Source organism: Podarcis filfolensis (genome assembly GCF_964270895.1).
Source record: "Podarcis filfolensis genome assembly, chromosome: 2".
Lineage (NCBI taxonomy): Eukaryota > Metazoa > Chordata > Lepidosauria > Squamata > Lacertidae > Podarcis > Podarcis filfolensis.
Genome location: NC_139605.1, coordinates 33,614,140 through 33,626,341, shown reverse-complemented (window position 1 = coordinate 33,626,341; position 12,202 = coordinate 33,614,140). Strand labels below are relative to the sequence as shown.

General features: G+C 40.7%; 1 protein-coding gene across 8 annotated transcripts in view; it reads right to left on the bottom strand.

The window, feature by feature from the left end:
* Window positions 1–12,202, bottom strand: part of ITPR1 (inositol 1,4,5-trisphosphate receptor type 1) — a 199,790-nt gene that overhangs the window by 33,211 nt on the left and 154,377 nt on the right. For all 8 annotated transcript variants that reach the window (XM_083600272.1, XM_083600277.1, XM_083600270.1 and 5 more), the window contains 8 exons: window positions 10,565–10,660; window positions 9,199–9,321; window positions 8,603–8,707; window positions 7,198–7,390; window positions 5,291–5,413; window positions 2,753–2,928; window positions 2,195–2,359; window positions 200–395 (listed from right to left, as the gene is read on the bottom strand). In XM_083600272.1, the coding sequence (XP_083456398.1) occupies window positions 200–395; window positions 2,195–2,359; window positions 2,753–2,928; window positions 5,291–5,413; window positions 7,198–7,390; window positions 8,603–8,707; window positions 9,199–9,321; window positions 10,565–10,660 (1,177 nt within the window). The remainder of the gene's footprint in view (window positions 1–199; window positions 396–2,194; window positions 2,360–2,752; window positions 2,929–5,290; window positions 5,414–7,197; window positions 7,391–8,602; window positions 8,708–9,198; window positions 9,322–10,564; window positions 10,661–12,202) is intronic.

The window sequence follows — 12,202 nt, the reverse complement described above, 5'->3', positions numbered from 1 at the left end:
TTTTCAGCCTCATTATCTATGCTTTCAAAGCACCGAGACCTAAATTTTTGGCAGAATGTTCTCTAAGGAAATCTGATTTTAGCAGGCAGTCATCTGCGGAGGGAGCATAATATTCACAGGATAAACCCCCTTGGTGCATTTGCATGGATAGAAAACTTTGGGGGGCGGGGGGCGGGTTTAAGATGATTCTGGTACGAACCTGGCGACAACGTCTCATTAGGGAGCTTATCTACTTCCAAGATAAAGTCATCCTTGAAGAACAGGTAGCCCACTATCGAGAACAGGTAAACCAAGATAAGAGCAAGAACAGCAGTCAGGATGATGGAGCGTCCATTGCGAGTGACACTTTTAATGACATTCAACAAAGTTTCTTCTCTGTACACCAAGTCAAAAAGCTGGAAAAAGGGCAGTTCAGAATGTTGAATAAGTTCACTTTTAACTACAGATAGCACCACGATACCTAGTAACCTATATGAACGGTGCAATATTTTGACGTATATGCTTTTCATGGTAATTAATTTTTGGAGGCCTCAGTTTAGAATCACTTTCTAAAACAACTCTAACAAAATTAAAAACAAACAAACGAAAACAGCAACATTATTAAACCAAGAACATGGAAAGCCAAGGTAAAGGGGTGTATTGAGGGCCAGAGTTTTTCTTTCAAAATCCCCTCAAAAGTTATAAACATAGCTGGTTTTCTTGTTCCAGAACCTTGCTGAACCTAGCTGGTTTCTAGCTCATAAATTACAAGATATGCCAAGTCACAAATAGTGTCATAGTGATCACATCACTGCATCCTTCGGGTTTTTCTCCACTGCCTGTTTGCTCCGTATGCATACCATTGGGCTGCAATATAATCAAAGACTGAAATTGGACATGGAAATTCCCATATGAGTAGTTAATGTATCAGTGAAAAGCCACAATGCAGCCTGATGGAAAATTTGCTGCATCTTTGACTGCAGTAACACCAGAAGACAGAGAGCCTGAGTCAAAGGAAGTTAGTCACCCTGAAGTCCATTGACAGAACTATACGTTACCTTGTAAACAGCATGTCCCCAAATCTCAGTTTGCTCAGGTAACAGAACCCAGAGGTGGATGGATCATAATTAAGGGTCACTTCAAAAGTTTCTCAACAATATCCCCCACTTTCAAGTGAGGAGAGATTTGAGGTGAAAAAGGCCTGTTTCAATCATGCTCACTCTCCCCCTCCCCAGGTTTTGTGGCAGTGGCAATATCCCTAAGTAACTAGCTGCCTACTCTTCCCCACCCACCCATGAATGATGGTTTGTTATCACACGACATCATTCCAAAGGAATTAGGGTGTTTGTTTCTTTAAGAAAAGGTGTCTGTGTTATTTAAACCCAGCAGTGCTACTTGTAATGATGAAATGGTGTAATTCACAGAAGCAGGTGGTGGTGGTAAAATGTCTTCTTCCGGTCACCAGAAGAGCTACTGCAAGCATTCTATTTTGATCCCTTTGTCATCCCCTGCTGAAAATTGCCGAAAATGCCTGCCATATTTGCACCCCACAATTGGGGTTGCAAAAATGGTTGGGGGGCTGGTTTCAGGCCCTTGGCACATCTGTAGTAGAGATGAACAGGATGTGAGAAGAAAACTAGATGGGTCACTGGCCTGATTCAGTAGGCTCTTTTTACATTCTTAATAGGTGTTCTCAGTGTTTTGTAGTGATGTCATTTGAAGTTTGCAATATAAATTGGCCAACTCATAACTTTAGGCTGCTTTATGAATTGAGCAGCAATTCGCCCATAAATTCTACTCTGGCTTAGAATAAAAATGAGGTTCCGTGCGTGCAGATCAAGGACATAAAAGCGAGCTGCTTTGTAGTCACATGTAAAAGGTTTATTTCACATTGAACTGCCTTTGCTTATGTAAACACTTGTTAACTGCTGTGAAGTACGTGACCAGATCACATGCTGAATATCTTTGCTGTTTTGGTAACTGTCAATGATTTCTTGAAAATCTGGTATGTCTAACCTAAAACCTTCTCTTGTCCCTTTGAGTATTTGTTTGGAAAGTGGAGGGGCAGTTGAATTTCCGAGCTGCTTTCTGCCATTGCTGGTGCTGAGAAGCATCTGAAAGTCAGCTTAAACCCATTTAGCATCATTCAGGGTCGCTAATATCTACAGTCATCAACTACAGTAAAAAATATAAATTGTTGGGATTAAACGCTTACCAGCAAGCTGTAGAAAAATTCATGAACGAAAAGCCCCATTGCGCAAATAAGAAGATATAGTAGATGATAAAGGAACTCCACATCCAAGATCATGGCTTTGTATCCTCGAGTGAATGTTCCACAGTTACCAACAAAACTCATCAGAAATATTATTTTGTTACAAACCTGTGGAGCACAGGACAGAAGATGAATGCCTGGAGAACATTCGTTCTTGAGCATATTTTAGAAAACCTATCAACACAACACAACACAACACAACACAACACACCAGTTCCAGCATTCTTCTTTTAAACTGGGGTAGCTAACCGGTGACTCTCCAGACCTTACAGAACCACAGTTCCCATCATCCACAGTGAGTGGTTAGGGATGATCGGGAGCAACATCTGGAAGGCTGTAGGTTAGCCACAATTGGTTGAAACCCTGGGGGGGGGGTTGTTGTTAACGATTTATGATTAATGATTTATGGCAGAACAATGAATTTTTAACATACAAGCATGTAGAGAATATTTCATGGTGCAGGGCAAGAACATTTCAGAGAGATTTCTATCTGATACTTACATTGAAAGCCCCCAGAAGAAATAATGTTGGCTGCAAGCCTACAGAAAATATTAGCCGCAGTATTGTGGAAGCTATTAAGGCTCTAATGCCGTGGGGTTTAGGTAAGGCAACAACTATGGCAAATGATATCAGCATGGCTGTCCAAAGTAAGCCTGACAAGTGGGGCTCCAACGTACCTGAGGAGAGGAAGACACCCAAAGACAGTTCATTGTTTATTCAGTTTAAAATTTATTCTGCTTGCTCCACAAAGCCCCCTGGGCCGCTAAGAACAATATCTCAAACAATATCAATTTGAAATATGCCAGCAAACAGCATCTTTAGCTTACAGACTGGCATAGGCAACAGAGCAAGGCATAAAAAAACTAAGCAGTAGATTATAGTAAACATGCACCAGCCTTCCCCACAGCCCCCAGACAAACTATCTAGGGAGGGGGGAATTTAACTGCCCTGGTTTGGCAGCATCCCTACCCACCTGACACAAAATTTTCAAAACTACCCTAGGAAATGCCATATTCTGATATACACATTAAGTATTGCTTATTAACCTTTTTGTCTAGACCTTACTGTTTTCAGACTGATAAGTGACTGAGTACTGCGGACTCCTAAGTAAATTATACTTAAAAGTCTGTTGTGGTTAGTCACTGATCAGTCTGAAATGGCCCTGGCGCAAACAGCGCACTTTTGTTGCTCCTGTTCCTGTTTCAGAAAACATCCGACATGAACTCCAATGCGGTAGCCAACATCAGTCAAAATACTCTTCTCATTTTAAATAACTATCTTGAAAACCTAGCTAGGAATGTGTCCTATGGGGATCCAATAGAAATCACCTGACATTAGAGATACACGGTTGCTTGCCATCATTTTAAGGGAATTGGAGTTATACTGAAAGTGGGGCATGAACTCACCTCACCCTACTTCTCTCCCCGCCTTGTAAACAGGCTTTTGTATAGTTTCACAAACGTTACACCTTGAAGGGAAAGTGCTTAAAATAATAATATGAAGCAATTATTGCAATACCAAAGTTCTCATTGCAAGGGTCCCTCGTTGCCAGTTTGTGAGCACTCAACACTTTCTCCTTCCATGGCCAAAATTGGTGAAGTCCCACTTCCACATGTGAGAACTAGCTTACTTGTCAATGGCCCATAAGTCAAATGGTGGCGAAAATTGTGTGTGTGTGTGTTTAAAGACCTGGTTTTGGTTTCTTTCTACCATTTCTGCTCATTATCTTTTCAAGTCTCAGTAATGGGAACCTTGTGCTGAATGGTCTCATATAAATATACCAATTAATAAATTAATACAAAATAATGGATAGAAACCTGCATTAAAATGTGAAAGCTGTCATATTAATAAAACTCCAACTGAACTTGGAGCTCAACTCCAGTTGAAATGGATTATAAATCACACCAACATTGATGCAAAAGCATGTTCTTACTTCTCTTTCCCAATAAGCCACATAGAAATGTGACTTAACGGCAACATGCATTGTGAAGCACCCTTATTTTAAGTTTACAAAGTAGCTGCAGTGGAGCAAAGCTGGTAGGATGCAGCTCTAACATCACAGGCTATATTAATGAACCTAACATCCATTCCATAGCCATTGGCTGAAGTATTTATGGAGTGCACTCAGAACATAACTTTCCGTGATATTCTGCTCTCTTGCGGCAGATATACACTGCAGATACAGATTGGTTCCATACTAGTTTAATGGTCATGACGTCCTCCAAAAACTCCTGGGGACTCTAGTTTTGTGAGACTGGTGAAAATTCTGAATCTGGGATCTGTTTTATACAGCTACCATCCTCAGGGTTCCCTGAGGCAAGGAACTGCTGAAACCATTTTTAAGTAGGGAAATTTGCAGCTTCCAGTCTAACTTGAAGTGTACCATCTGGAATAGCATGCATGCTCTTTGCTCAAAAACATCAAAATGAATATTAAAATTTGCATTTTGAGATTAAACACCTTTAGAGCTGTGCATTTTGAGAGCCAACACTTCTCCCAGATCCTAATCTGACACACTGCTTGAGATGTAAAGGTGAAGGTAAAGGACCCCTGACAGTTAAGTCCAGCCGCGAATGACTCTGGGGTTGCAGCGCTCATCTCGCTTTACTGGCCGAGGGAACCGGTGTTTGTTTGCAGGCAGTTTTTCTGGGTCATGTGGCCAGCATGACTAAGCCGCTTCTGGAAACCAGAGCAGCGCACGGAAATGCCATTTACCTTCTCACCAGAGCAGTACCTATTTATCTACTTGCACTTTGATGTGCTTTTGAACTGCTAGGTTGGCAGGAGTTGGGATCAAGCAATGGGAGCTCACCCCATTGCAGGGATTCGAACCGCCGACCTTCCGATCAGCAAGCCTTAGGTTCAGTGGTTTAGACCACAGCACCACCCCTATATCCCTTGAGATATAGAGTGTGCTTAATAATACAACTGATAAAAATTCACCAATACTAAGATGCTTAAGTTAGCCGCCGCCGCCCACCTGCATTGTGCTTTGATTTTTGTAAGAAACTACATTTTATAACTTTGAAATACTAGTACCTCCTTTGACTCCTTTAAAAGGATAGAAAAATGCTACCAAAAGATTCATAAGGACTGCAAGGTTAAAGGAAATACTGCTCCAGAAGGACATGTTGCGCGAGCACCAGTACAGTATATGCTGAGCTGCAAAAAATAAAAAATAAAAATGTTTACAAGGGATTCAAAGTACAAGATTGCCCCTAACAATGAATAAATCAACAGAGATCATTGTATTGCCAACTTTTCCTAGAATCACACACTGTGAACTGTAGTAATCTTTATTGTTTGATTTAAAGTTTGTGCTTTAATTGTTGTTTGCAGAGTCCATAAGTTCAGGGCATTTGCTTCCTAGAGAACCTTTTTTTCAGATCAAAGGCCATACTGAACAGAAACCAACTTTTTATATAAACACTTGGTTTACAAGCACCAGGAGAGCAAAAGTTGATCGTGCGTTAAAAAACACAAAAAGGTCAGAATGTGCTGACTGCATGCCATGGCACTCTGCACTGTATGAACTTTTGAGACCGGCACACCCTCATTTTCATTTCCAGTCTTTATTCTCTGCAGTGGAAATGGTGGCTTCAGAGCTAAACCAGATAATTGCATTATGCATTTAATGCGTGACTGGTTTCTCTTTACTAAATGGTAGCTGTGGGACCAGATTGGGACCACAACGTTCAGGATGGAGGACAAGAGAAGATTTGACCCTTTAGTCCTGTTAATGGTCCTGCTCAGGGTCACCCAGCCACAGATGCTATTCTGCGGCTGTGTAGGGACAGTGGTGCAATCCAAACTGTGGCAGGGGAATAATATCCCTCGGCTTCCATGCTGCTCTAGATCACCCTTCCCCACTCAAGCTATTTAGTAAACAAACATCAAGTATATCTTATAGGTTTAATGTCACATCAAGTTTGGTCCCCGATCATTACACTGCCAAACTTCAAAATGATGCAGTGGAATGTGAGCTTTAGAAAATGTCATAACCTCAAACTGAGAAAGCAACCAAGATATAAGTGGACCATTGTGCCAAGCAGATGCAGCTGTCTCAGAGGTTTCGACTTCCTGCCTACCTAAGGCCAGTATTGCTGAATGTAATGTTTGGTTCTTATTTACAAGTTCTTCTCCTTTCGCCACTATATCAGCTGAAATGATGTAGCTGCAAAAACAATAGTCACAGATGTGAGCTTTTGTAGTTTGAACATGGGCACGAGCATAGGCATGATGCAGGAGAACGGTGATAAGCGTCTCCTGTGATTATATACATATGTAATTTTAATGCTAATTTGGTCAGAGGAGCAGCACTGTGAGACAGCTGGAGTTGCTATTAGCCCTGCAGGCAATCTGTACTATATTCTCTCCCCAAACTCCACTCTGAGCTGATAGTAGCTTTGTACATTAAGAGGTCTGCATCCAGGAAATAGTGCAGAAAAGGGTGCAGCACACTTTCTCAGAGAGCTACTTCCCCAAATTAGCATCTCAATGCAGCTGCTTGAAGTAAAAACCAAAGCAAAACCCCACAGGAGATTGTGAACACAGATCTCCTGTGTCATGTCTAGTTTAGTCCTTATGTAACATATCTGACAAGGAACCTAGGGCAAATTGCCCCTAAGATTAATGGCTGGCCATTCCCTTCCCAATGATATCCATCTGCATAATCTTCTGGCTGCTTCAAAGCATTTGTTTTCACAATAGTAATCAGGAAATGTAATGCTGGAAACACACAACAATATGCACAGCTAATGATTAAACCAAGTCTTTCTGAAAATATTTAAGATACTGAAAGCAAAATTACATGGAGAATAATTTTGTGTGAGGATAAAATTCCCCAGAGGCTGAAATTGCTTCTCTGACACAGAGAAGAATTTTGCAGTCTCCCAGATCAAGAATTAGTATCTTGAAAAATCGCCTTTGGCAGCAATCCAGTTTACCTCTGAGTTTCTTTTGCCAGTTCATTTCATTGAAGAGGTCTTCTGATCTCAGGAAAAAGTCATTTATCTTACTGCCTTGCTCATCCCTCTCGGTAGTATAGTACACCCGTAGTTTAGATTCCTTCGTGAGGAACTCACATATACTGGGCACAGGGAAAACTATTTGCTCCATGGTGCGATCTGATCTAACAATCTATAGAAGAGAGGATTTAAGTATTACTTCGTATGGCTGCCCCTTAAAATGAGCATGTATCATCCCCCACGATGCAAACTCTTCCTTTATCAGAACCTCACTTATGCAGTAGACCTGCTACTCTCCTCACAAAAATACTTCATGATTTCCATTAGCGTAACACCATTTACTGTAGGTCTCTCCCTTTTGTTTCAGTAACATTTCAAGTCCAAAAAGCTGGGTATATACATATATCATTATGGTTGATGGCCAACTATTCCTTTTGTTAGGCAAATTTAACAGTCCAGGGTGGTTAAATTATGTTTCTATTAAAAAAATGAGTTAATGGTTATTTGGTGTCCTGAAAGCTAAGGACCTTTCTCTCTCTGTTTTTGAATGATATTCTCATCAGAACTTAGAACAATGAAAACATCCGTAAGAGATGAGATAAAAAAAAGGTTTTCATTTAGAATTTCTAAAAACAGAAGAACAGATACGAGAAGATGAAACACTGTGCCATGTCTCTCATTAGCAGTGCTTTTTTTAAAAAAAAATGAGGTGCCAATACTCCCATGGATACCAGGACAAAATGACTGCAATGTCAGTGGGGGTGGGGGTGGGGGAAGGTGACAGATCTCTGTCCTAGTGAGTACAATCACAAAGAAGGACTGCTCATTGGGATCTGAGATAGGGCAATGGTTCTGCTGGGATACAGGTTGGTTCTGGTATTCATTCACTATTTGCAAATATAGCAAAGGTCTCCAACACTTACTCCTCAGTGAACAGTGTTTACCCAGAACAAATCAAGCCAAACAGTCCTTCCCCTGCTTAAGTGGGGGATATGTCACAGTATGAAATTTTGTGCGTATATCTCTACTACAGTTACACAGATCTATGTAGCTAAGATCCACAGGGCTAATCCGTCTTCTCTAAAGCTCACCACAAGGACCATTTTTTTAAATTTAAAAAATGTTTGATTTAGAAAAGAATTGGCAAACTCAATTAAATTCAAAAGAGGATGGAATATAAGCCAGTTTAGAACATATTGGATAGCATTGTATTTGCTATAATACTCCATAGGTGCAAGTTGTTTTTGATGTAGTACATGTGCATTGTATTGTTTGCACAGGACACTTCTGCTGGTGTTACCACTTAATTTTAAAACAATTTATTGCTTTATCTTTCCTTGGACTGGCACAGCGAAGATTACCCAGAATTTCCTGTAGCCTTTACCTCAATCTGAGCCGTGTGCTTAGCATAGAATTCCAAAGCTTCATCTCCATCAATTTGACCTCCAGGCTTCAACATGTTCTGCAACTCTTTGTTATGACGAGCGAGCTAAAATAAATGAATAGTACATTTGGTGATAGCGGCCTGCATCTCAATGAAAATGTACTTGCATTTTCTTTGCACTCTTCCAGGTGCTGGCTGGTCAGGGTAACTGACAATAATTTTTTTTCCTGGAGTAACCTAAAGCTGTTTTGAGCATGTGCTCCCTAAGTTACAGATGTGGCATTTCAGTGGTAAATCAGAAATTTAGGACAAACAGCACCAATGGGAGGCACCAGTCTGTGAAACTTCATGCAACATTTCTGCCAGTGGAATGAATCTATGCTGACCTCATGACTCTCCTGGTCATTTGTGTATGAAAACATGATCAGTGTGCAGAATCAGCACATCTGGGCTGTCCCAACAGAGATCAGATTTCCTGAATCTGTGCACTTGAGCCTAAACGATAGGTTGCACATGGCCATGCCTATATTTGGGTATAGGGCCCTGCTACTCGTAGAATGTGCCACAAAATTCTCCTTGCATAAATGCAATTGTACCTGATGGGCTAATATGTAAATATTATGCCCCACATTTCTAGGAGATGCAGCAAGATCTTCACCATTCTCTCCATCCTCAAACTCAACTTCACCTTGCAGATAAGCCTTCTTAATCACTTCAACCTGGGGAGAAAAGATAAATACAACATTCAAAACTGTGGTGTTGGTGGTGGTGTGAGAGACAGAAATACCAAGGCCAAAGCCAAAACATACTGCCAGTGGACGACTCCTCTAAAGGAATTTCACATTTATTGCTCCCTCCCTCCCTCCTGAAGTAGAGGTCTCCGTTTCAAGTTATAAAAAGGTTGGTTTTTCCGTTTTGTTTTGTCTTTGAAGCAGCTGGTATTTGCTGTCAAATTGAGTCTACATTACGAATCACTTGACTCAGTGGAATAGGAGCCAAAATAAAGACTGAAACTTTATCCCCAGCTCACCCCTTTGTTGCTGGATAATAAATACATTGCATCACACACCCGTCTCGGACTACTGCCATAACCAAGGCACAATGTGGCGAGTTTATAGACTTTCAGCCCTGCACTTTGGAATCCCAGGCTTGATGTTTTGCTATTTATTAATGCTGGATGGAACAAAACGCTTAGAAACTGTTAAATGGCTTTTGTCTCAACTCGTCAAATTGATATCTAGTTGTGATAGATTATTTGAATCCAAACACTGTCACCCCTCATCAACACAGGATGTTTTCATATGGGTGTTGATGGATCAGTGCACTTCACGCTTGCAAGGTTTTCATTTCTTTTTTACAGCGTTGCCAACTATCCATTTGTGATATCTCAATGACTCACTTGCAAATTAAGCAGCCATACTACTAAACAGCTGATTAGCAGTTACATCAAAATAAATTTGAGGATGCAGAGAGGACCGTCATGGAACCTCAGATGTTTTCCCTCCCTCTGCTATCTGATCTTCAAAGAAGCAGGCAGAGTGGACCACCATAGCTTTCCAGGCTGCCAAGAGCCACTGAGCTCTTAGCCCCAAGTTGCACGGGAGATAATTTCACAGGAATTTGTCAGAAGAGAACTGTACAACAATGCTTCTCAAATCTTCCAAATCCTTATAGGCTCTGATGCTGCACAAACAGTGCTTTCTGGATGCACTCTTTTACTTTTTAATCTCACTTGGAAAAATTCATTTCCCCATCCTCAACTGACCCGTGTGCTTATGAACTCCCCCAACATCTTTGCAGTCCACTTCAAGAGTTCAGTGAGTAGAAGTAATTACTTTACTTAGATCCTGAACTTAGTATGAACTTAGCCACCCAATCAGCAGCAAGATTATTGCATACTGCCAAATTCGCCTTTGCCACCACAACCCCTGAAAATTTGGAGGCGTATCCTTGGAAACGTACCAATTCTTTGGGTCTCATATTATACAGGATCCTTTCTGCGTTCTCACTGTCGTGCCTACTTTCCATTATTGCCAAGAGTAACTTAGAGGCATTGTTCTGGTAAAAGTCAAAGAAAGATATCTGATGAATAGTTGAATGTGTTATAAAAACGGAAAGAAGTGAAAAAGACAACCCACAGATCTATGTGACTATTTCCAGCTGCATAAACCTGTCAAAGCAACGAAGATGAGTAAATGTGAAAGACCGCAAGGTATCATAAAGTTGAAATCTAACACGATTTCTACTAAGAAGCAATGATGTCATTTAGATACATAAATACAATGAAAGTAGGTTTCAGGCAACACACAAAAGATAGCTGCATCTTTTCTCCTTTTAAACTGTGAAGTCAAGTGTCTATCAATTTGGAAGCAGAATAGGACCACTATAAACAATAAGGGAATGGTTTTTTGTGTGTGTTGTTGTTTTGCATTTGGGGCACTCCCTAAATATGTGGAAGTATAGATATTTATACATTAAAAGATTTTTAAAAACAAAAGCAAAACAACCTATCTGTTAACCTGTGAGCTGAAAGAATACTGATGGCAGCTGAGCTTGAAAGGGGAAAAATATAAAGAACCGCAAACTGGTTGAAATCAGGTGAGACTGTGTATACATTACCACCTTAGGACACAGTGAGGTAGCTTTCTCCCTACTGCATTTCAAGTCACAATTGAACTTTGCTGTACACATCAGTATGCTTTGGTATATATCCATGCCACCCACTGCCTGTCTGCTTCAGTGGGCACAGGTGTTTTTTCCATGGTGTAAATTGCCTGCTTGGTTTCCTGATATGGTTTCAAATCAGACTGAAGCTGGATTTCTTTTGGGGGTGGGGAGAGAATACATCAAACCACAGTATTTCACAAGAAACTACAGGATCACTCTACACCTCCTGTAATATTGGGTATGCACAGCACACTGCAACACTAGACACAGATGGTAGCTGACCCATCTCTAATATAGCGTGAGGGGACTCAATGGGACTTTTTCCTTTCCTATCGTCTTGCTTCTCCCAACTGCAATTAGCACTGGAAGTCCCCCCTATATTAAATTCTGTATATAAAAATTATGTTAAATTCACAATGCAGAAGTCGATGCTGGCAGCAAGGTCAGCAACTATGTCCAGCAGAGTAGAGGCTCCACTGATTTAATTGCAACAAAGCTGAGCCTAACCAATGGATCAGGATCAACACTGGATGGCTTGCCCAAAGTAGCTATTGATCAATAGATGACTGGCCCCTTTGTCCTGTTCCCTCAACATCTATATTCTGCCTTAAATTGCAGGACAGCTGTGCATGAGACCACCTGATGGTTTCTGTCACAGGACTGGTTATGTATACAGCTCTGATCACATGTCCTAACCCCCTTAACAGGCTGAAATAATTTTGCAAGTTACAGTATCATAGCTAAGTAATTGTACTTCATGTTCTCTTTGAAATTAAGGTTTGAATGTATGAAATACATTCCATATCTTAAATTAAGAACAGGCAAGCTGTTTGAAATAAAATATTATGAAGTCTTTATTTTAAAATGATTTCTTAAAAAAAAAAATCCCATGTGATAGCAAACAGCCCAGGGCACTCAAGGAGCCTGCTAGAA